We start from the raw sequence: 26435 nt of genomic DNA on the forward strand, positions 1-26435 counted from the left end.
CTCTTCAATCGTTCAACCAATGCTTCAGATCATGTGACTAGAATTTCAACATATCAATAATTTCTCCAAATACTGTCATTCATGCACATACATATTTCATTTAACAAATGTCGTACAAAACATAATTTTACAAGTATCAACATCCATTCATACCACAAACCCATCAAAATTCACCATAAGCTTGCTCAATTAACTTGTCTCCACTAATATAAAATCTGTATCAAGTAGATCAAAAGGACTTTTATAGGCTCATAACATTAGGTTTAGGTAAAGGTAGATAAATAGTCATTTAGGCTCGAAATTACCATAAGCATATAAACCTCAAAACCAGCCAACTTTCTCTTCACCACACCAAAAATCACCCTTTTATACAATTAGAGAGAGATAGAGATTACAACACTTTCATCATTTTCTTCTTTTATTTTTGTATCATTTTTTCTATACTTATCACTTTTTTTTTTTCAAATCACACTCCCCCAAACTTAATATTTTCTATATATATACAATCAAGGAGTGTGACAAAGTGATTTGTTTATTTTTTTTTTCATAATCTCAACAACTTCTCTCTCTCTCTCTTCTTTTTTTTGTACAACCATACTATATTCAAATCATACCAATACCTCACTATTTTCCATTCTACTTTCCCACAATTTATATGCTTATGATAACAAAGGAAGAGGTAAAATAATGAGGTTAGGAAAATTTAGGCTCAATAGTATAATCAAGAACAAAAACCAAAGCTTTAGGCTCAAAAAGGGTAACTAAGGATAAATTTTTATGGGTTAGCTAGAAAGGCTCAAACGTTTACAAAGAAAATTGCCTAAATCATCTCTACTTAATACTTCATTTAGCATTTTGTCTCAACAAATCAACTGAGCAAGTTCTAGCTTATTTCAACATCCACCATACATACAAATTCCCACTATACTTATAAACTTATATAATGTAGAGCATAAATTAAATAAAACACATATACTACACAAATGACAATACTAAGATCAATTAACAACAGGTTAAGCACACAGTCTACATATCCAAAGCTTCAGTCTAACAACATCAAGGAATTAGCATATATCATCATTGAAGCCCACCTGTCTCAGTCAATATCAGTTTCGTACAGTCATCCAAATAAAAAAAAAAATATCAAAAGAAAAGTAAATAGTCCCCCAAACTTAAAATAAACAGTGCCCTCACTGTTTCATAAAATCCAAAGGACCTGAACTAAAAAATAAATAAAAAAATAAAAAAAATAATAAAAATAAAATAACTAGAAAAAAAAACCTGACAACCGAACAGTTACTCTTCATCATCTGAATCTGGAGGCGGCTGATATGGCTGGCGCAATTCTGGAGGGCATTGGGGAAAATCATTGAAGCCCGTATAGCGCGCAAATGCCCCACAAAAATCGGCCATGTAATTCGTCATGTGGAATTGACGATCTCGAATGTCCGCTTGACCATGCAACAACAGCTGTTGTTGTCTCTTCAACTCTTCAATGTCTTGTTGCATGGTACTATACTGCCGAGAACTAGAGCCTTCAGTAGCTCTAGAAGTTGATGGTTTCCGCCCCTTTCTCTTCGGCCTTGTGGTCTCAGGCTGTTCATCAGTTGGTGGCAAGGACAGCAGACTCGGATCAACAGGCTCGTATCCCAAACCAGTGGGTCGAGGAACACCCCCATAATTCTCTTCCAGATGTAACACCGATTGATGACTAATGATTGGAGACTGTTCACATACTTCATTAATGTTCATTGGGATGCCTTGATCCTTACAGAGACTGGTAATTAATGAAGCATGTCCATGACCAACAGATGTTGCCCCTTGCGCTATGTAACTGATACTCTCAGCAATAAGCCTCCCAACATTAATCGACTTGCCCGAACAGATACAATAGAGCAAGTAAAGACGTTCAATAGTCACTTCCATTTGTTGAGTGGAAGGCATGAGAGTACTGATGACGAACCTATTCCACAACCTCCCATATGGACTCAAACAGGTGGCCCTGATAGATCTTGGAGTAACCATGTCACTCCCCATTTTATAAGTAGAACCGGGCTTCGTCATTTCCCTTAGGAGCAAATCATAGTCCTTCTCTTCGGCCCCTGCGCGATAATCGTCATCCCATGGATCATTTAGGCCGTAGAACTGGTTTATTACTTGTGGAGAGTAGCAGACCTTCTTACCCCGAACTAATACTGTGTGGTCATCCCGCTCGACAAAAGCGTTGGCATAAAACTCCCTTACCAAACTGATATTGGCCAAAAGTTTTAGCTCACACAACTGCTTCCAATTCCTGTTTATAATCATCTGGGGAAGTATGCCATCCAATTCACTGGGCCTAAAGTGAGACTCCACTATCACTGTTTTATTTTTGACTATCCATTCCTCGAATTTATTTTGCGCAGTGGGGTTAACAAAGGTATGGGCAATATTCACATTGGCTCTTTGGACGGTAGACATGGTCTTTGCTTTCTTGGGAGCCATAGAGTAATTGAATCACAAAAACACAAGGAATAGTCTCTGAACACACTAATTATCCCAAAGCAACTCAGAAATACACAAGAATATCCAAAATAATCCAAAACCGTTCACTGAGTACTTTTGTCGAACACCTAGTGTGCAATCAAGAAAAATTGGCCAACAAAACTCAATGAACCCCACAATTTGTCCCAACTGTATAAAATATGCTCCCACAATGATAAAAACAGTAAACAAAAGCCAATCTCCCAATAGATTCTCAACAAAATCGTCCAATGCCCAAAACAAATTTAAGTTCTTCAAATTCCTCAATAAAGCATCAAACACACCAAACTTAACAATGTACCTTGAAAATCTTGGAGAGGATGGGAAAAATAGTCGTGAATCACAGCTTTAATCGGCCCCTTGAGTGCTTGATGAAGATGATTGAGAGAGTGTTTTGTTTGAGAGGAAAGTGGGAAAGATAGGAAGAAGGAGTCGGTTCTGGAATGTAGGTCGAATTTGGGGTTTATGCTGATATAAACTCAGTTAAACGGGTCATGTGCTCCCCACGTGACTTTTTTATTTTCAAAAAACTCTACCAGGCGATATATCGCCTATATGTGGCGATATATTGCCACAAGCTGTATGCCGATCTATGCCTCTGACTTGCATGCCGATACTTCGCCTCTTCCAGCCCCGATATAGCGCAGCCCCATTTTCTTTAGCCGATATATCGCATGTATAAGGCGATATATCGCCTTAAGCTGTTTACCAAAACGTCGTCTCTGACTTCCACGGCGATATTTCGCCTCTTAAACCGCCGATATGTCGCCTCCCATTTTGCTCTAGCCGATATACCGCCATTGATAGGCGATATATCTCCTGGGACTGAAAAAAAATTCCAACTTAAAACCAAAATTCCCTCCAAATCGGTTGTTCAGGCGATATATCTCCTGGTGTAGGCGATATATCGCCAAAACACTGTTCAAATTATCAATTTTTTTTTCAACTCTTTTTGTTTTTGTTTGTTTTTTTTTTCACGTTTTTCACGGTTCTACTACAATGAAAGAAATTAAAAATAATAATGTCAAATGAAAACGAAAACGCAAATACATTACAAAATAATGAGGTGCCTCTCAAAAGCGCTGTCGTTAACATCATTTAGCCGGACGCTGCTTTCCTTTCCTTCAAGAATCCACCAGAGTAATATTGACCTTCGTCTCAATTTCTCCTCCATAGTAATGCTTCACCCGCTGTCCATTAACTTTAAACGGCGAAGAATCACCTTGTTGAATCTCCAAAACCCCATATGGAAAAACTTTTGTAACATTGAATGGCCCCGACCATCGAGACTTTAATTTTCCCGGAAATAACTTGAGACGGGAATTGAATAGCAGCACCTTATCGCCCACTTGAAAAGTCCGATTGACAATATTATTGTCATGCCATTTCTTTGTCTTCTCTTTGTAGATTCTTGCATTCTCGTAGGAATCATGACGCAATTCATCTAGCTCATTCAGTTGAGCTAGCCTTAATGCTTTCGAAGCGGCCGGATTGAAATTCAACTTCTTTAATGCCCACTGTGCCCTATGCTCCAATTCAAATGGCAAGTGACAAGCTTTACCATATACAAGATGGTAGGGAGAAGTACCAATTGGCGTTTTAAAAGCTGTCTGATAAGCCCATAACGCATCATCAAGCTTATTCGACCAATCCTTTCTATTAACTTGCACCGTCTTTTCTAAAATCAGCTTGATCTCACGATTTGACACTTCCGCTTGCCCATTTGACTGCGGATGATATCCCAATGCCATCTTGTGCTTAATTCCATATTTCTCCATTAAGGAATCAAAAATCTTATTGGCGAAATGAGTCCCTTCATCACTTATAATCGCTCGAGGTGTGCCAAAACGAGAGAAAATATTCTTTTTCAGAAACTTGACTACCACCTGAGCATCATTAGTTGAAGTAGCAACTGCTTCGACCCACTTACTTACATAATCCACCACCAATAAAATATACAAATTACCGAACGACGGTGGGTAGGGTCCCATAAAGTCAATACCCCAAACATCGAATAATTCAACCTCCAATATATTAGTGAGAGGCATTTCATGACGTCTTGAGATATTACCTACCCTTTGACAACGATCACACCATTTCACATAGTCATAGCTGTCTTTATAAAGAGTAGGCCAATAGAATCCACATTCAAGGACCTTTCCAGCAGTCCTTGCTCCCCCAAAATGTCCACCAGTCGGCGATGCATGGCAATGAAACAAGATGTCCTTCATTTCTCTTTCCGGCACACATCTTCTGATAATCAAATCCGGACCTTGTTTAAATAAGAAAGGATCATCCCAGTAGTAGTTCTTCACATCATGATAAAACTTTTTCAGTCTCTGCCCAACAAATTCCGGTGGCACTACGTTGGCTGCCAAATAATTCACATAATCCGCAAACCATGGCACAAACTCATCCTCCACTGCAAATAATTGTTCATCTGGGAAACTCTCATTAATCTCTCCTGCAGCAAGTTCTGACTTATCCCCCAACTCGAGTCTTGATAAGTGATCCGCCACCAAATTCTCTGTACCCTTCTTATCCCGAACCTCCATATCAAACTCTTGTAAAAGAAGCACCCAACGAATAAGTCTGGGTTTAGCATCTTTCTTAGCAATAAGATGCCTGATTGCGGAATGATCAGTATACACAATAACTTTGTTCCCCATCAAATACGGCCTGAATTTGTCGAATGCATAGACAATGGCAAGAAGCTCCTTCTCAGTGGTGGCATAATTCAACTGAGCGCCATTTAGTGTTCTGCTGGCATAATAAATAGTCCGAAATACTTTGTCAACACGCTGCCCCAGAACCGCACCCACTGCAAAATCACTTGCGTCACACATTAACTTAAATGGCTGGTCCCAATCCGGTGAAATTACTATAGGTGCCGACACCAACTTCTGCTTTAGTATCCTGAAAGCTTCAAGACACTTCTCATCAAACTCAAATGGCACCCCATTCATCAACAAAGCTGAGAGTGGCTTAGAAATCCTGGAGAAGTCCTTTATAAATCTTCTGTAAAACCCCGCATGACCAAGGAAACTTCTCACTCCCTTAACTGAAACTGGAGGCGGCAAATTCTCAATAGTAGCAATCTTAGCCCTATCAACCTCAATACCATTCTTAGACACCTTGTGCCCAAGTACTATGCCTTCATTTACCATGAAGTGGCATTTTTCCCAATTCAAGACTAGATTCGCCTCTTCACATCTTCTCAGCATAGCCTCCAAATTCCTTAGACAATCATCAAAAGAAAACCCCATCACAGAGAAATCATCCATAAAGATCTCAATGCTCCGTTCCACCATATCAGAGAAGATAGCCATCATACACCGTTGAAAAGTGGCAGGGGCATTGCACAGACCAAACGGCATACGACGGAATGCAAAAGTACCATATGGGCAGGTGAAGGTCGTCTTTTCTTGATCCTCAGGCGCAATGGCTATTTGATGGTACCCTGAATAGCCATCCAGAAAGCAGTAATACTGATGTCCAGCCAATCTATCTAACATCTGATCAAGGAAAGGCAGTGGAAAGTGATCTTTTCTGGTTGCTTTATTCAATTTACGATAATCTATACAAATCCTCCAACCAGTTACGGTACGTGTCGGGATAAGTTCGTTATTGTCGTTTTTCACCACTGTAATCCCTCCTTTCTTAGGGACTACCTGAACTGGACTCACCCAACTACTGTCTGAAATAGGATAGATCACCCCAGCATCTAACCACTTCAAGATCTCCTTCCTTACCACCTCTTTCATTGCTGGATTCAATCGACGTTGTGCTTCAATAGAGGGCTTACTGTCATCTTCCATCAAGATCTTGTGCATAACTGTGGATGGACTTATCCCTTGAATATCTGCCAACGTCCATCCAATTGCCAACTTATGAGTTCTCAACACCCTTAACAATTTTTCCATCTCCTCATTAGAAAGAGAAGAAGACACAATAACTGGTAAAGTCTCCTTCTCACCCAGGAAAGCATATCGAAGATGTGCTGGCAATGATTTCAATTCCAACTCTGGAGGTCTCTGAACTGATGGTAATGGTCTCTCAGGTCCTTGGCCCAAATCTTCATATTTTCGATTATAAATTGGCCCTTTAGAATTCAACCACTGTACACACTCTTGGACCTCACTGTTTAACTCAGCATCTATATCCCCAATTGTCAAGCTCTTCTGAAGTGAATCCTCTGTGAGATTAATTTCAGCCATCGCTTTCTCTACCAGGTCAACTCTGAAACAGTTGTCATTGACATTTGCAAACTTTAAGGCCTTAAACACGTTGAATACTACTTCTTCGCCCTGAACTCGCAGTGTCAGCTCACCTTTTTGAACATCAATCAAAGCCTGCCCAGTAGCTAAAAATGGCCTGCCCAGAATGATTGGTACATCCATATCCTCCTCCATATCCAAAACGATAAAATCAGCAGGAAAAATAAACTTATCCACCTTCACAAGAACATCTTCAATAATTCCCCGTGGATGTTTTACCGATCGATCTGCTAACTGGAGAGTGACGGTTGTCGGTCTTGCCTCCCCCAAACCAAGTCTTCTTAATACAGACAAAGGCATCAGATTTATACTCGCCCCCAAATCACACAACGCATGCTTACATTCAAATTTCCCAATTGTACACGGTATAGTAAAGCTCCCCGGATCTCTCAACTTTTGGGGCAACTTTCTCTGCAATATCGAACTGCACTCTTCAATGAGTGCCACTGTCTCATACTCCTCCATCTTTCTTTTCTTTGACAGAATCTCTTTCATAAATTTGACATAACTAGGCATCTGCTCTAATGCCTCAGCAAATGGAATATTGATGTGCAGCTTTTTGAATACCTCTAAAAACTTAGAAAACTGTTTATCAAGTGTAGTTTTTCTAAGCCTCTAAGGATATGGAACTTGAACTGGCTGACTATCAACAACGGGAGGACACTTGTTTGATCCCTGGTGGTCTTCAGTAACCCCATTCGCTTTTGTATCTGATTTATCACCCAACTCTTCATTCTGAACCACTGACTTTTGTACACTGGGCTGCTCCACTTGCTTACCTTTCCTCAACGAAATTGCTTGACAATTCTCCTTAGGATTTACCACAGTATTACTAGGCAAATTCCCTTGCGGTCTGTTATTAAGCATGTTGGCCAACTGACCCACTTGTGTCTCAAGGTTTCGAATAGAGGATCTGGTCTCAGTCATGAATTGAGTCTGAGTATTAGTGAGGGTCAACAAGGCTGCTTGCAATTCATTAGGCTTTTCTGGTTGATCTTGCGGTCTAGGCTGGTGTGATGATGAGGCTTGATTCATAGGCTGTTGTGGCATGTGCTGCTGGTATGGCCCTTGAAACTGTGACTGTTGGACCTGATTATTTCTCCATGAGAAATTTGGGTGATTTCTCCACCCAGGACTATAAGTATTGGAGTATTGGAGAACAGATTCTGATAAGGCCTCTGAAAATTACCAACTGCCTGTACCTGAGCCTGATTAACTGGCATATTACCATACATGTTGGCCGCTGTACACTGTTCATATAAATGAGGCCCTCCACATATTTCACACCCTGATTGCATCTGTATAGCCTGGGCTTGAGCTGAGATCTTGTTTTGTTGCAACTGCTTTGTCAATGAAGCAACCTGAGCAGTTAAAGCAGTTATAGCATCTAATTCATGTACCCCAGCTACTTTTCTCTGTGAAGTATCTCTTTCGGCAGGCCACTGATAATTGTTCATAGCCATCTCCTCTAATGATTCATATGCCTCATCAGCCCCTTTACTCATGAAAGCACCACCTGCTGTTGCATCTATTATAGTGCGAGTAGTACCGCAAAGCCCATTATAAAAATTGTGGACTAACATCCACTTCTCTATACCATGATGAGGGCATTTTCTGAGCAGGTCTTTGAATCTTTCCCATGCATCGTACAATGACTCTCCCTCATTTTGATAGAAGTTATTGATTTCTCCCCTCAACTTAGCAGCTTTTGCAGGAGGAAAGAACTTTGAGAGAAACTTTTGAGCTAGTTCCTCCCATGTGTTGATTGAGTTGGCCTGTAGAGAAATAATCCAACTTTTTGCCCTGTCCCTTAGTGAAAAAGGGAACAATCTCAGCCTTATTGCATCATCGCTCACCCCATTAAACTTAAACGTTGCACATAGCTCAAGGAAATTCACTATGTGCAAGTTAGGATCCTCATTGGGGAGACCACCAAACTGAACAGAAGTTTGGACCATTTGTATCATCGCCAGCTTAATCTCAAAGTTATTGGCAGTAATAGTCGGCGGCCTAATGCACGAGTGCACTCCTGTGACAGCGGGGAGCACATAATCTCTTATTGCTCGCACATTTTGGTCCTGAGTGATATGATTCTGACCATCATTGTTGTTAACCCCGTCTCTTTGGTTGGCAGCCATTGATGCTTCCAACCTCTTTTTCCTTCTGTTTTGTCTGCAGGATCTTTCGATTTCAGGATTAACAGGAACAAGATTTGCAGATCCTTCACGTCGCATACAAAAGATTCACCTATTAAAACAGAATGCGACAATTTGGATTAGTTCAAATAATAAAAACAGCCAAATTAGAATAAAAATTAACTATTTTGATATTAATAGAATATCAATTCCCCGGCAACGGCGCCAAAAACTTGTTGCGAATTTTTACTACTGCGCAAGTATACGCAATCGAAAAAACAAGTAATAGTAGTGGAAATATATTATCGTTCCGTCAGGGAATTGATCTAATAATTACCAATAGCAAACTTTTATTTCTATTTGACTAATGAAATTTTTATGACAATTAACAATGAACAATAAACTAAGAAAGCACAATTTAATTAACGAAATTTAATATAAGCGAAAGATTAGAGTATTCTAATTTCATCAACCTTCAATTCTATTCAATCAATAATACAACTAATATGTTTCTGTGATCTATGGTTATATCAAGTTTACTAATGACAATTCTATTCTCTCTCAAGATATAAAATATTCAGTTTACCTGCGAATTTTCTACATGTCTGTGATAAATTCTACACATAAACCGCATTAAGAACAAAAACCTAATTGCTACACAAACCAATTTGATACTTTCGTTCTAAATTGAAATCTATGTCTATTGTCTAAAGCTATTCCAATTCTCACTTTTCAGATATTGAATTAAAACCAATAATCATGCAACAGATGGCCAATCAATTACAAGCATTAAACATAAGAACAATAGATAACCATAAATTCAAAGATTCATAGAAATTGCATTAAAGACGAATAGAATATCCAGTGACTACATTAAAATACTCTAAATACGAATTTAGTTCATAATATTAAACTTCATCATCCAATCTAAAATTCAAAAACATAAAAAAAACACAAACAAAATAAATGCGGATTCTTCTCTGTTTCTTTCTCTTTGCCGTCAGAATGCTTCCCCTCTCCCTCTCGATCTCCTTTTTATTCTTTTAACAAAAAATCCAAAAACCTACGAATTTCCATAATACTTTCCAAAAATGCCCTCGTGTCGATATATCGCCTAATACACTGCGATATATCGCCTGGTGAATTTTTCTCGATGAAAACGCGAGTTTCTGATGTCGTTCTGTTTAAGCCGAATTTTGGAATTCCACAAGTGGCGATATATCGCCCAAGACAGGCGATATATCTCCTGTTCCATATTTCCAAAGATTAGCCAATTTTCGGCTACTAAAACGAACATTTAACCAAATTCTCGAACAAATCAGAATTATTACGACACACTGCACAAGTTCACCAAACAGATTAAATAGAAACTTTCTCTTGAGAAAAACAACCAAATCAATCTGAAAATGTTATAAATAAACGTACATTTTGTACGCTTATCACTAACTCAGATTGGCCACATATAGCTCACAAACCAAATCATGCTGCAAAAGGGGGCATCTACAAGTTCTTTTATTAAAACTACAACCTTTAGCTCTGACTCAGTACCTTATAAGTTTGATGGGTTTTCTTTTTGCTTACATTATGTCTACATACACAGTACATACATATGTAAATATTTGCTTGATCTCTTTCAGAAGACCCATTATTATCTGCTTCCGGATCGAATCATGTGAGAGATTTAATATCCTTTGATTTCTTATATTGCGCAACTTATGCCACTCTCTGTTGTGTAAAATCGATACGCAAGTGCACGTAATCGTAACAAGTAATAATGAGTAAGTAAGATCGTTCCCACAAGGACTGTATACTAAGTACCAAAACTTAGTTCCTATTTCTATTTGGCTTACGATAAATAAGTCTCAAGAATTAACTAAAATTGTAAAACAAAATTCTAAAATTAACTTCAACAACTGAAAATAAATAACGTTAAGGAAATTCAATGGATTAAAAACTAGGGCAATTAATTTCATCAACCATCCTCTATAATTCTCCTTAACACAAATCTTACTATTCAATTTCTCTCTTGTGATAGCAGGTCAACAATAATAACTTATATTCGTACTAGGATATATAAGTCTCAATCTTATGCAAATTTTCTACATCTCTGTGATAAATAAACATAAGATAGACATTAAAATTAACAACCCTAAAACTACACAGACCACACAGGTACTCTCGTCCTAATATGAAATCTATGTTTATTCAATTACAACATATTCAATTCTCACTTCTCAAATTTCGAATCAAAATCATATATTTCATGTTAATGGTGATCAATCATTCACAAGCATTAGGTTCGAATTGAATAAATCACAAGATAAAATTGAAATCATAAAACTTGCATTAATTTAAAATAAAGGTTCAGGAGAATCCATTAACACCCTAGAAAAATAGTTTAGTTCATGATCAAATCCATAATAACCATAGAAGAAATAAAAGGCATCCAAAATACAGAAATTCAAAGTAGAAAAGAAGAAAACTGTAATGAATTCTTCGATTCCGCTTGCAATCCTCTACAATGTGCCTTTAGCCGTCTCCTAGGTTAATCTCTCTCTAAAAACGTCATTAAGAAAGCTTTTATAATCCTTAATTAATTATGTGCGAAATGACAAAGTTGCCCTTGAAAAATGCCCTAACTTCGGGTACCGTACGGACTGGCGCCGCGTCACTGTTGAATAGAGTCGCGGCTTTAGTGCAATTCGCAATCCAGGATTCCTCTCTGACTCCTTGTAGTGCCGCGGCCCCACTTGATAGAGCCGCGACTCAAATGCTGCCAACTTATTTGCCTTCTTTGTAACTCTTAGGGCCGCGGCTCTACACCATAGAGCTGCGACTCTAATTCCATTTTCACCAAATCTTCAATTTGACCCCCGGTTTCACCTAGCTTTCCTTCCTTAGCCCGTTTAACACCGTTTCTTCAAGAATTACGCGCTTTTCCTTCAATTTCAAACTATTTCCTTCATAACCACACATAATCCTGAAAACACAATAAACACCGGCATAATATCGCACAAAACCAAATAAAAGATTAAAATTGCCTCTTAAAACATGCCATAAAAACATACCAAAACTAGTCCTAACAAATTCCCCCAAACTTATCATTTACTCGCCCTCGAGTAAAGAACACAACTAAGACTCCTTAAAAACTAAACAAACCAAATTGACAACCATTAAAATAGCCTCAAAAATCATGAATACCATATGCATATAATTCTAAAGAAAAGTAATGTGCCACTTCAACAATTAATCCAGAATTTCAATCAAAATACTTCACCTGTTCACTGTAATTCATCGATACTCATGCTCATTCACCCATAACCAATAAATGTAAAGAATTGAACCAATCTATACATGCCAAATTCTCACCATCAATCCACTCAACACGATTATTCCATTTGCTTGCTATACTTACTATTCTCCACTAATGTAAACAAATACACACTTAAAAATCAATAGGACTTTACAAAGCTTGTAATAGATGGCTTAGGTAAAGGTGGATGAGAAGACATTTTAGGCTCAAATATACCATAAGCATTCAAACCAAACAACCTATCCCTTTAACTCAACTTCACATCCCATTGTTACTCCTTTTTTTCAAGATTGAGAAGAGTTAACTATTTATTCATCACTTTTTTTTCCTTTTTTTTCCAACTACATTCCCCCAAACTTAGATTTTTCAGTAAATAACTTAAGGAATGTAGTTTATTCTTAATTTGTAATTTTTTTCTCCTTTTGTTTCTCTCTTCTTCAATCTTTTGTCTTTTTTTTTTTGTTTTTTTTTATTTGCACTGAGTAACCACATATTTCTACATATGTCCCTTAAACATTCACTCCTCCTTCCAATCAAAAGATATGTTTTATGCTCATGGTATAGGACAAAGGGAATAATGAATAAACGGATACAAGTATAAGCTCAAAACATGTGTTAAGCAACGAAAAAGATCAATTGTAAGGCTCAAATATGGTAACTAGGGATAAAAATATATAAGGGTTAGCTTGAAAGGCTCAAACGTTCCAAAGATGGCCTATATCCTCTTCTTAAGTGTGTATTGTTTAGGATTTCGTCTCAAATAGCAAGCAAGCAAGTTCTAGAAAAATTTCAACTTATACAATCCACAATCCAAATTCAACATGCATATACAAAGTTCAATTCCCACATTTACAACTATGAGCAATAGTTCAAACAAGTATCCAATTAACCACAGTGAAGTGACAAAGTATTTCAATCAAGCACACATATTTTTTATATGCACAACTCTTCCTTTGGATTATACAACATAGCAATCATTCAATCTCATCGGCAACAAATTATCAACTTGGTTTACACTCTAACAACCCCATGAAAACTAGACTCAAGCACAATAACAACTAATACTAAACTTGAAAAACAACAAATAACAGCAAAGCTAAAAAAATAAATCCCTTCCCCCAAACTTAAGATTAACATTGTCCCCAATGTTAAACTCAAATAAAAAGAAGAGACTTACCTGAGACCCCATTGTATAACATTAAAATGGAGGAGCGGTATGGGAGTCGTGCTAAAAAAAAATTCCAATGGAAACCCTTAAATTGGGTTTCTGAGCCCAATTGGCGCTGCGGCGCTGGTGTATAGAGCTGCGGCTCTAATTCTAACTTTTCTCAGCACTTGCTCTCTGACTTCTCTAGAGCTGCGGCTCTTTCAACTTTTGTGCTATTTTTTTCACGTTTTTCACAGTTCTAATTACATAAACTATTAAAAAAACTAAACAAAAATAAAATAAAATAGAATTGTTCAACTAAAAATAGAATAAAAATTAAAAAAAAAAACGAAAACATAAACTTGAGATGCCTCTCAAGGGCGCTGTCGTTAACGTCATTTAGCCGGACGTTGACCACTTTCTTAAATTCAACTCGGATCCAAACCACCCCTCATGTCCTTAAGAGCCATAATATCATGAGAAGACGCCCGTTTCTTGATATTGCACATTTTTGGAACTTTCCACCGCTAATGAAACAATCGAGCTTTCTCACTAAAAATCTTCTTCACCTTATGACGAATTGTTCACTTGCCACCTTCAACCATAGATTTCTTTTTAGTAAATTTTAGCTTATCACCCTTACTTTCCACCACATCAACTCTACAACAAGTTGGAACCTCTGTTGCTGTAAAAACATTAAATGTTACCTCTTCTTTTTGTACTCGCAACTTCAACTCGCCTTTCTACACATCTATTAAGGCCCTACCAGTTGCTAAAAATGGCCTTCCAAGAATAATTGGAATATTTTCATCTTCGTCCATATCAAGAATAATAAAATCTGCAGGAAAGATGAATTTATCGACCTTTACTAACACATCTTCTATGATCCCCCTCGGATGAGCCAGTGATCGATCCGCCATTTGCAAAGACACGGTAGTAGGCCGAGCTTCTTCCAATTTTAACTTTCGAAAAATAGATAGAGGCATTAGATTTATACTAGCCCCTAAATCACATAAAGCCTTTGTCACCATTGAACCCCCTATAGAGCATGGAATGTTGAAACTACCCGGATCTTTAAGCTTGGGAGGTAGCTTCTTTTGAAGTATCGCACTGCACTCCTCAGTAAATGCCACTGTCTCATAATCCTCTAGTTTCCTTTTCTTAGTCAAAATTTCTTTCGTAAACTTCACATAACTCGGCATCTATTCAAGTGCTTCGGCAAAAGGAATGTTGATGTGTAGCTTTCGAAAGATATCCAAAAATTTAGAAAACTGCTTGTCTAGACAGTTCTTTTGAAGCCTCTGAGGATATGGGATCTTTATATGGTGGTCTATGCTTATTTCTGGCTGCTTTTTCTCAAGGTTCTCATTAGCCTCTTCTTCAACTTTACCCCTTTTCTGCTTGTTCTCTGTGATAGGTGCCTGTTGATCCTGCTTCTGCTCAACTTTCTTCTCTATACTTGGTCCTTCATACACTGTTCTGCTCCTCAAGGTAATAGCTTGACACTGTTCATTAAGATTTCCCTTCAGATTCACTTCAGTAGTGCTTGGCAAGTTCCCTTGAGCTCGGTTTGCCATAAGCGTGGCCAACTGTCCAATCTGAGTTTCCAAGCTTCGAATAGATGCCCTTGTTTCTGTCATAAATTGATTAAGTACATCAGGTTGTGCTTCAGGTTGCCTCATAGGTATTTGCTGTTGTGGTGGTCTATTTTGTGATTGATAAAATCCAGGAGGAGGCCTTGGGTACTGATGTTGGCTCTGCTGAAACTGCTGCTGACTACCTTGACCATTTGTCCATGAGAAATTAGGGTGATTCCTCCACCCTTGATTGCAGTTCATTGAGTATGGGTTATTTGAGGGCCTTGGGAAGTTCCCTATTGTTTGCACTTGCTCCAGAGGCATATTGTTAAGATCCCTCATTGTGCATTGTTCAAATAAATGAGGCCCCCCACATAACTCACATATAATCTGCATCTGCATCATGGGAGCCTGAGCATGAATGTTGTTCTGCTGTAACTGTTTAGTTAATGTTGCCACTTGAGCGGACAACATTGAGATGGCATCCAATTCATGCACTCCAGCCACCTTCTTAATGGTTTCTCTTTCTGATGGCCATTGATAATTATTCATAGCCATTTCTTCCAACAGATCATAAGCTTCATTAGCGCTCTTACTCATGAACGCTCCTCCAGACGCTGTATCTATGATTGTGCGAGTAGTACCACACAAACCATTGTAAAAAATATGGACTAACATCCATTTTTCAATTCCATGATGGGGACATTTTCTCAACTGCTCCTTAAACCTCTCCCACGCATCATACAACGATTCACCATCTTTTTGGTGAAAATTGTTGATTTCACCTCTATACCTTGCAGACAGCGATGGTGGGAAAAATTTCGCTAAAATTTTTTGAGTTTGCTCTTCCCATGTTGTTATAGAATTGGCTTCCAGAGAAATAAGCCAAATCTTGGCTCGGTCCCTCAATGAAAACGGGAAAAGTCTCAATCTTACTGCATCATTTGTCACTCCGTTCATCTTGAATGTGGCGCAGAGCTCTAGGAAATTAGCCAAATGTAAGTTTGGGTCTTCCGTTGGTAATCCCCCAAACTGAACTGATGATTGTACCATTTGAAAAATAGCAGGCTTAATTTCAAAATTATTAGCCTCAACCGTTGGAGGTCTAATGCATGACTGTGCCCCCGTTACAGTAGGTAGCACATAGTCCCGCAAACTTCTTTGCATTGGTTGCTGAACTGGTGCAACTCCTATTCCTCCAACATTATCCGCTGCTATCCCAGCATTTCTATTCTCCGCGTTATCATGGGCAATGTTGTCAACCCCTCCGTTACCTCTGTTTTGAGCCATTCTTTCTACCCTTTTCTGTTTCCGATTTCTTCTACAGGTTTTCTCAATTTCCGGATCAACAGGCACCCTTGACTCAGACCCCTGTCGTCGCATAAACTATATAAGTACCTGAAATCACAAATTGCAAAAGAAAACCAGAATGAGAACGGTATAAAAAGAAAAGAAACCAAATTAGAACAAGAATTAATTTCTTGATATTAGTAAAAACAGTCCCCAGCAACGGCGCCAAAAACTTGTTGTGTAAAATCGAGACGCAAGTGCACGTAATCGTAACAAGTAATAATGAGTAAGTAAGATCGTTCCCACGAGGACTGTATACTAAGTACCAAAACTTAGTTCCTATTTCTATTTGGCTTACGATAAATAAGTCTCAAGAATTAACTAAAATTGTAAAACAAAATTCTAAAATTAACTTCAACAACTGAAAATAAATAACGTTAAGGAAATTCAATGGATTAAAAACTAGGGCAATTAATTTCATCAACCATCCTCTTTAATTCTCCTTAACACAAATCTTACTATTCAATTTCTCTCTTGTGATAGCAGGTCAACAATAATAACTTATATTCGTACTAGGATATATAAGTCTCAATCTTATGCAAATTTTCTACATCTCTGTGATAAATAAACATAAGATAGGCATTAAAATTAACAACCCTAAAACTACACAGACCACACAGGTACTCTCGTCCTAATATGAAATCTATGTTTATTCAATTACAGCATATTCAATTCTCACTTCTCAAATTTCGAATCAAAATCATATATTTCATGTTAATGGTGATCAATCATTCACAAGCATTAGGTTCGAATTGAATAAATCACAAGATAAAATTGAAATCATAAAACTTGCATTAATTTAAAATAAAGGTTCAGGAGAATCCATTAACACCCTAGAAAAATAGTTTAGTTCATGATCAAATCCATAATAACCATAGAAGAAATAAAAGGCATCCAAAATACAGAAATTCAAAGTAGAAAAGAAGAAAACTGTAATGAATTCTTCGATTCCGCTTGCAATCCTCTACAATGTGCCTTCAGCCGTCTCCTAGGTTAATCTCTCTCTAAAAACGTCATTAAGAAAGCTTTTATAATCCTTAATTAATTATGTGCGAAATGACAAAGTTGCCCTTGAAAAATGCCCTAACTTCGGGTACCGTACGGACTGGCGCCGCGTCACTGTTGAATAGAGTCGCGGCTTTAGTGCAATTCGCAATCCAGGATTCCTCTCTGACTCCTTGTAGTGCCGTGGCCCCACTTGATAGAGCCGCGACTCAAATGCTGCCAACTTATTTGCCTTCTTTGTAACTCTTAGGGCCGCGGCTCTACACCATAGAGCTGCGACTCTAATTCCATTTTCACCAAATCTTCAATTTGACCCCCGGTTTCACCTAGCTTTCCTTCCTTAGCCCGTTTAACACCGTTTCTTCAAGAATTACGCGCTTTTCCTTCAATTTCAAACTATTTCCTTCATAACCACACATAATCCTGAAAAACACAATAAACACCGGCATAATATCGCACAAAACCAAATAAAAGATTAAAATTGCCTCTTAAAACACGCCATAAAAACATACCAAAACTAGTCCTAACACTCTCCCATATATCACTTTGCACAATGTTTTAGCATTTGGGGGTGTACTTTCTTCTTGGTATGGATGATTATTTAAATGCCACTCTCTTCAAGAACTATCCTATAATTTGTCGTTAGGTCTCTTATTGTCCCTAAAAGGAACACTTTACACTTACAGGTATACCACTGAAGCAAAATAATCTTTTTAGGAAATATCAACTTTCATGTAGAAACTTGATGAGGTGGTTTTAATTACTAGTTTGTCTTTTCTCAATAATCTGGGAGACTCGACTATTTAGATGTTCTCTTTTTCATAAATTGCTAGTGTTATGCTTGCAAGCAACCATTTGTTATGTTCCTTCCATTATTTATTGTAAGGCAAACGTTAAAGAAGTACAGTTATTGAACCTTTATCCACTCTCAAAATCATGTCATTCATATTTTAACCATTTCATCGTGCTGCGGTGTGCTGAATCTAACATTGAACTTGTCATTATTTCAGAACCTTAAACATTGCCTGTAACAAGAAATAAGAGTCAATCCTCATTTGTGGTTTCTTTGTGTGTCTCTAATGTTCGACATGTAATCATGATTTATATAAAATATGTAGTTATAGGATTGAGAGAGATGTGGTTAATTGTCTATGCATATAATCTAAAATTCCATGTCCACCGGAACAAACTTTCTTTGCCAATATGACTGATTAGCTTGCATATTTCATCACTTTTAGTAACACCTGCTCTTTTACCGTGTTATAATCTAATCTATTTTCTATAGGAATTTGGTATGATGCCTTGGTGGTGGTGCTGCTCCTAGAGTTTGGGATATTATTCTAATCTGCTTATGAAACTATTACGTTGTGAGCTTTGATGCTTTATGTGTTTGTTTTCACTTGTGAGTGATCTTGTGTTTTGGATTTTGAGTATTGCAGCTTGTACCTGCTATATATAACTATATTAATGAGCTTATCATGAGTATATCTGTACTGAGATTTGAGTAATAAACTTTAAAAACACTGCCCATCTATCTATTAATATATTTCCTGGTACATTGCTTCATGTCCAGTTATTACAATGGTCTTGTAGTGCATTTTGTTTAGAGGAAATTACTAGATTTACTATTTTTTTTTTGAAAAAAAAAGAACAAAAAACGACATAAGTTTCTTTTTTCCCATTTTATGGTTCTGAATGGGAAAATCAACTGATTTTTGGCAATTTTTTTATGAGGAAATGAGACATCAATTATAAAAAATAAAAAAGAGCTAATGTGGTAAAAACAATCAACCATAAAAGTTGAATCTTTTCAAAATTTGGGTAATCTTACATATACTGAGTGTTTATTTGCCTCTTGCTTCTTTCTCTATATGTCTTAAACATTTTGATAATTGGGTTTGATGCCTGAGTGCACTATACTATGTCTTGAAATTATTTGAAAGTTGTGGTTGGTCTTAATGATAAATGTTAGCTATCTGCACATTATTTACAAATGTTAGCACAGAGATTTAATAAAAAATACACAGCTGTTACTATAGGATGCACATTTATTTTTTAATTTTTTTTTGTTGCTAGAACTCATGGCCTTCAACATTTATATTAATTTTTTTGACTTGAAAGATGATTATCTACTCTTCATTTATCTTTTCCGTGAAGGACCATTATCTTTAGAAAAAATAATATTCTCCTTTCTCTTTGTTTCTATTTTTCAAGACTAAAAATAACAAATATTCTCCAAACTATGTCTGAAAACGGAGGAAGACTATATAATTATCTTAATGCTTCATAAATGCTCCCATTGCAACTTGTTTTGGCTGCCCTATATGCTGATGCAAGGCTTAAAAACTATAAAAGATATCCACTAAATATTAGCAAATATTCTTGACTGTAGTACTATTCTCTCTTTGTTGTTAAATTTTAATTCAAAACTTGTTAAATGTATCTTTTGTAAGTAGCAATTTATTGGGGACAAATTATTAAAAAAATAGCTAATATATATTTTAAAAATGCTGGCAAATCAAGTAAAACAGTGAGGAATAGTTTATTATATGAACTAGAGGTTGTATAAGTTTACAAGTAGAATTGTCCTTAATTTTGGAGCTAATTCTTGACTTTTTGCAGGCTAAATTATTTAGTTGTTGCCTGTATCATTGTGCTAGTCATAAATTATTGACCATTTTTTAAATGACGATTAAACGAAAGCGCGGTGTTGTGGCTACTAATGATAAGGTGGGCAAGAAGGGTGTGGTTATGAACGAAAAGGTCGCTGCTAAGAAGGACAATGTGACTGATTTAATGTCAGAATTCGTTACCATTGTTTTTTTCAATTAGTCTATTGAGTATTGATTAACTGGCCACATTATTTTGTATTTAATGTTTACTCTGTTCTATTCTATTAGGAGTGCTACAATTGAGAAAATGGCAACAGAAACTACCCGCAAAATGGAGGCCACTATAAGAGAGCATAATCGAATTCAGCTCGCTGGGGTATGATACTGTACTTGGAATATAACCACACTTTGTATTTTTCATGTGTTATTTATTAACAATGATTAATGGTATTATTTGGTTTCGTGTAGATGCAGAAGGAGCTGGCTGGAAAGTGGAAGGCTGCTTTCAATACAGCCTCCCCAAAGACTTCTGGAAAAAAAAAAAGCAATTAATACAGCTTCTTCTAGCAAGTCTGGAGAAGATGAGGTTTGTTTAGAGGTTGATTCACGTGACATAGTCACAAGATGTTCCTTTGAATGGGTAGTTAGAATAGTGAGTTGCTTAACTAATGAACAAAAAGCAATGGTAGTAGCGGCAGGGTTTGGTTACATTCTTATTTATTTTAATCTAAGTCTTAATTAACGAAAAATAATCCGTACATGTTAGTAAAGATTATAGTGCTCCATAAACGTGTATATATGTTGGTGGTATAATAATGATATTAACCGTAGTTAAATCTATGTAGTCATACGTGTGGCTTTATGAAATCACAATATTTTTAGGTTATACATATGTAATATATGTAGTCTAGTCACAATTAATGTTTTATTATTTTTTTAAAGAAAAATTATACATTTTATTAAAAGAATCTTGAATGAGACAATAATTTATTAAAAAAACAAATTTTCTAATGATAGTGTTCAAATAAGTTGCTAAATCACAACTCATGATAAATCAATAAAATCTCATTTGTCTATTTTTTTAGTCCTCTTTTTTGGATAATGTTTAAGGATTTGATACAATTCCACATTATTACTTACACAACACCATTGTCAAAAATTATAAGTTTTTATATTAATACCAAGGGCTGAAAGTACATTTGAATATCATTTTTTGCCAACTATTCATGGCCTAGCAATATGGGTAATACTAAAAGTACAACACACATACATTGGGCCCATTTTCATTTAAAGATGTAGCCCAATCACAATAGCGTGTCAAATGCCCAATAATAAATGGGCTTATTCCATAATCCACATGTAATTTAAACTAAACAAAATATAACATGGTAAATTTAAGAAGTTTTACAATTTCTTTACAGATGGTAGACGTTGATACAAGTTCAAATCCTGAGTGGGCTTCGATAATACAGGAGTTAAATATATCTAAAACAGTTAATGAACTAGAAAAAATGGACATTGTTGGTAAGTATCTAGATTCGGTTGATAAGTGGGAGTCGTTCTATGAAATATATGCAAAGTGGATGGGGTTTGGCAAAAGGTCAGATGACGTGAAGAGAAGAAATGGGGTAGTATCAATGAGAAGGTGGGTTTGTACAAGAGAAGGTTATAGACGAAGTGAATATGTGGATATGCCCAATCGCAAAAAACAATCAAGACCAATCACAAGATCTGGATGTCAAGCAGCCCTCAGAGTGGTTCACATGAAAGATAACGACTTATGGTTGGCAAAAGAATTTAGCCACGAACATAATCATGAAATGGTATCGGTCCCTGAGTGGCAATTCCTCAAGAATAATCGTGTGGTGTCTGACGGTTTTCTTGCACAAGTTCGTTCGATGAACTCAGTCGGGATAAAAACTTCTCAGATTATGTCCCGTATTGTTATGCAGTCAGGAGGTTATGAGAGAATGCCATGTCAAGTCAGAGATGTGTACAATAGAGTAGCAGGAGCAATTAGGGAAGAAAAACTGGAAACTGATGCGGAAGGTGCATTAGGATTCTTGGATTGTCTTTCTGCGCGAGATCCAAACTTTTTTGTGTACCACCAAGCTGACACAGAAAACAAACTCGCCAACGTATTCTGGGCCTACAGAACTGCAAGAATTGGCTATCGGGCATTCGGGGATGTGATAGCATTTGACACAACGTACATGACCAACACGTACAACAAGCCATTGTGCATTTTGATGGGTGTCAACCACCATTTCTCAACTTGTGTTTTTAGGTTTGCGTTGCTCGTAAATGAAAAAATGGAGACTTACTCATGGATGCTAAGAGCATTCTTAGAATGTCACCATAAAAAAAAACCTTCAGTCGTGGTCACTGACGGGGATAATGCAATGCGTGAGGCAATAAAAGAAATACTTCCAGAATCCACACATCGATTATGTGCTTGGCATCTAAGCACAAATGCATCTAGGGCTGGTAATGATCCTGGATTCACGAAAGCATTCAATAATTTGATGTACTCTTACTACAACGAGGAGGTGTTTGAGAACAAATGGAAAGAGTTGATGGAGACATATCAAATGGAAGACAACGAATGGTGCCAACTCCAATACAGAAGAAAGCGAATGTGGGCAGAAACCTACCTCCATGGGCAGTTTGTTGCTGGAATGAGAACAACACAGCGCTGCGAGTCAATGAATTTCTGCCTAAAAAAATTCCTTTTGAAGAGATACACCCTACGTGAGTTCGTTACAGCCATTGACATCGCGGTGACAAAAATAAGGCACATCGAAAGAGAAAATGACTTTACAACGAAGCACACGCTCCCCAATCTCCCATCCTCATATGCTCTTAGTATTTATTATGATCAGTGTGCAAAATTCTACACCCGGGAAATGTACTACAAAGTGGAATCAGAAATCAAAAGAGAAAATGCGTATTTCATCAGCAGCTATGAAGATCATGCAAATCACACTATCTTCAATGTTGGAAATTTTCGAGATGGTCAAACGAGATATAAGGTCACTCGTACTCTTGGAACAAACCATTTCGAATGCAGTTGCTTATTCTACGAGACTAACGGTTACCCATGTAGACATATTTGGGCAATGATGAAGTCCTGTTGCGTAAGAATAATCCCAAATTCACTACTCTTCAAACGATGGAGCTTGCATGCAAAATCCCATCCGAAAAACATGGAGATAAGCCAACCTATTCAAGAAGAGTCTGTGCATTGCGAAATGTCAAGATTCGGTGCACTTAATTCAAATGCTACCATGATGAACTTCTGCGCGTCTAAGTCACCACAATATTATAACACAGCAAAGGAGGAAATTGCTCGTCTCACTGCCATTTTCAAGGAAGGTATGGACATCCAAGGAGTGTCACAGGGCACATCCACGAGGAGATCGTACCGAGAAAATCCAAACATAATGCAAGACCCAGTTAGAGTCAGAACAAAAGGTCAAGGAAATCCAGGGCAGCGAAGGGACAACGGGCATGGGATTCCAACAGACGGATCAGGTTTCAGACAAATGGCATGTGGAGCATGCGGTGCCCTTGGTCACAACAGTCGAACATGTCCCAATTGTGGCCGCACAACTGGAAGAGGAAGAGGGGCAAACACAAGCAGTGTTAGTATCGATCGGTACACAGAATCGGGGAATGAACACGCGGGAGGTGAAAGTGACATGCCTTATTCAACGCAGGAGTCTTTTGGGAATGATTATGATGATCATGTGTAATGCGCAACCTATTGGATGCAATGTTATTGTGTATTGGATATTATTTATAAGATCACTATCTCTTAATAGTTAAATCATGGAATCATTTTGTAATTGTTATTACTACGCTTATGTATTGATCATATTTTCATAAACAAACCGACTGACATATTGATCTATATATGTTTTATTAATATGTTAAAATCAATAAAAATAAATATATTTATTATTATTTAACACTATCATTGCATGAATAATAATTATCTTATTTTCAGTTGATTATGGAACACATGTTCCCAATCAGATCACGTCTTCAAGAGCCTGTAACAATACAATACCAGCATATAGGTTATAATGAAGACTTTTCCCTTCGAGGTGGTCTAGATCCAAATACCAACCGTCATGAAAGGCAGACCTATGATCGGTGGTACTTTGGCAATACACAGGGAACTTATGCAACAATTTTAAGATCAAGGCCAAACCAAGCTGTGTTAACATATGATGACGGAACATGTCGATTATTTAACTACAAGCAAAATAAGGTAATTCAATGTAATAACATTTTATATTGAATTGCAATAAATATAACTAAGAAAAATTATATTCACTAACATGTTGAATGTTGTGTTACTTACTGAATTATTTAATATGATACATTGTCAAATTTAATATAAATATATTGCATACAATATAAACTAAATTTTATTTTTTTTAAAAATAACCCCAATTCCTATATGATTTGGAACATTGAATTTTAAAACTTAAAATAACAAGTTTACAATCAAAATCTCATTATTAAGAAAATAATTTAACCATGTATTTCCAAAAATTAAAAAAGATAAATAAATAGTAGATAATCATCTTTCAAGTCAAAAAAATTAATATAAATGTTGAAGGCCATGAGTTCTAGCAACAAAAAAATATTAAAATATAAATGTGCATCCTATAGTAAAAGCTGTGTATCTTTTATTTAATCCATGTGCTAACATTGTAAATAATGTGTAGATAGCTATTTTTATATGGAAAAATTATATTCACTAACATGTTGAATGTTGTGTTACTTACTGAATTATTTAATATGATACATTGTCAAATTTAATATAAATATATTGCATACAATATAAACTAAAATTTATTTTTTTAAAAAATAACCCCAATTCCTATTTGATTTGGAACATTGAATTTTAAATATCTAGAATTTTAAAACTTAAAATAACAAGTTTACAATCAAAATCTCATTATTAAGAAAATAATTTAACCATGTATTTCCAAAATTTAAAAAAGATAAATAAATAGTAGATAATCATCTTTCAAGTCAAAAAAATTAATATAAATGTTGAAGGCCATGAGTTCTAGCAACAAAAAAAATATTAAAATATAAATGTGCATCCTATAGTAAAAGCTGTGTACCTTTTATTTAATCCCTGTGCTAACATTTGTAAATAATGTGTAGATAGCTATTTTTATATGGAAAAATTATATTCACTAACATGTTGAATGTTGTGTTACTTACTGAACTATTTAATATGATACATTGTCAAATTTAATATAAATATATTGCATACAATATAAACTGAATTTTATTTTTTTTAAAAAATAACCCCAATTCCTATATGATTTGGAACATTGAATTTAAAATATCTAGAATTTTAAAACTTAAAATAACAAGTTTACAATCAAAATCTCATTATTAAGAAAATAATTTAACCATGTATTTCCAAAAATTAAAAAAGATAAATAAATAGTAGATAATCATCTTTTAAGTCAAAAAAATTAATATAAATGTTGAAGGCCATGAGTTCTAGCAACAAAAAAATATTAAAATATAAATGTGCATTCAATAGTAAAAGCCGTGTACCTTTTATTTAATCCTTGTGCTAACATTTGTAAATAATGTGCAGATAGCTATTTTTATATGGAAAAATTATATTCACTAACATGTTGAATGTTGTGTTACTTACTGAATTATTTAATATGATACATTGTCAAATTTAATATAAATATATTGCATAAAATATAAACTGAATTTTATTTTTAAAAAAAATAACCCCAATTCCTATATGATTTGGAACATTGAATTTTAAATATCTAGAATTTTAAAACTTAAAATAACAAGTTTACAATCAAAATCTCATTATTAAGAAAATAATTTAACCATATATTTCCAAAAATTAAAAAAGATAAATAAATAGTAGATAATCATCTTTCAAGTCAAAAAAATTAATATAAATGTTGAAGGTCATGAGTTCTAGCAACAAAAAAAATATTAAAATATAAATGTGCATCCTATAGTAAAAGTTGTGTACCTTTTATTTAATCCCTTTGTTAACATTTGTAAATAATGTACAGATAACTATTTTTATATGGAAAGATATACATGGTATAGAAAGACATTTTTATCCCTATTTAACTAAATTTTTTATTATAAAAAAATTCAACCCGTAACCAAACTAGTTGTTATGAGTAAAAATTGTATATTAAAATAAAAAGTAGGTCTTCACCTTATTAAGCCACTGTCGAATAGTACACATAAGTGTACTTGACCCAACACTTTTTCAATAAAACAATTGGGAAATAATAGATTGAAGGAGTAGAAGTCATTCCGCTAACAATACGTGCGGTTTAGAATCGGGGGCCTAGTATATATATATATAAATAAATTCAATGAAGAATGGGTAAGTTTTTCCTTTCATTTCCATTTTCTCAACTGGTATCAGTGCCCTCGGTTCTTTTTCACTCACCACCTATCGCAAATTCACCCT

General features: G+C 35.9%; 2 protein-coding genes and 2 non-coding genes across 4 annotated transcripts; 3 read left to right on the forward strand and 1 right to left on the reverse strand.

Annotated features, from left to right (window-relative positions):
* The first annotated feature begins 8393 nt into the window (after positions 1-8393).
* Positions 8394-8500, forward strand: LOC133802932 (small nucleolar RNA R71). Its single transcript, XR_009877675.1, has one exon. It is a non-coding gene; the product is annotated as a small nucleolar RNA R71 (small nucleolar RNA).
* Positions 8501-14597: 6097 nt separating this feature from the next.
* LOC133799363 (uncharacterized) lies at positions 14598-16355 on the reverse strand. The gene is made up of 2 exons (XM_062237387.1): positions 16130-16355; positions 14598-16009 (listed from the first exon to the last, which is right to left on the reverse strand). The coding sequence occupies exons 1-2, from the start codon at positions 16353-16355 to the stop codon at positions 14598-14600; spliced, it is 1638 nt and encodes a 545-aa protein (XP_062093371.1).
* On the forward strand, positions 15661-15767 carry LOC133802763 (small nucleolar RNA R71). The gene has a single exon (XR_009877510.1). It is a non-coding gene; the product is annotated as a small nucleolar RNA R71 (small nucleolar RNA).
* A 5005-nt stretch (positions 16356-21360) lies between the features above and the next one.
* Positions 21361-23694, forward strand: LOC133799364 (protein FAR1-RELATED SEQUENCE 5-like). Its single transcript, XM_062237388.1, has one exon. The coding sequence runs from the start codon at positions 21361-21363 to the stop codon at positions 23692-23694; it is 2334 nt and encodes a 777-aa protein (XP_062093372.1).
* Positions 23695-26435: the final 2741 nt, after the last annotated feature.

Source organism: Humulus lupulus, chromosome 9 (assembly GCF_963169125.1).
Source record: "Humulus lupulus chromosome 9, drHumLupu1.1, whole genome shotgun sequence".
NCBI classification, from domain to species: Eukaryota; Viridiplantae; Streptophyta; class Magnoliopsida; order Rosales; family Cannabaceae; genus Humulus; species Humulus lupulus.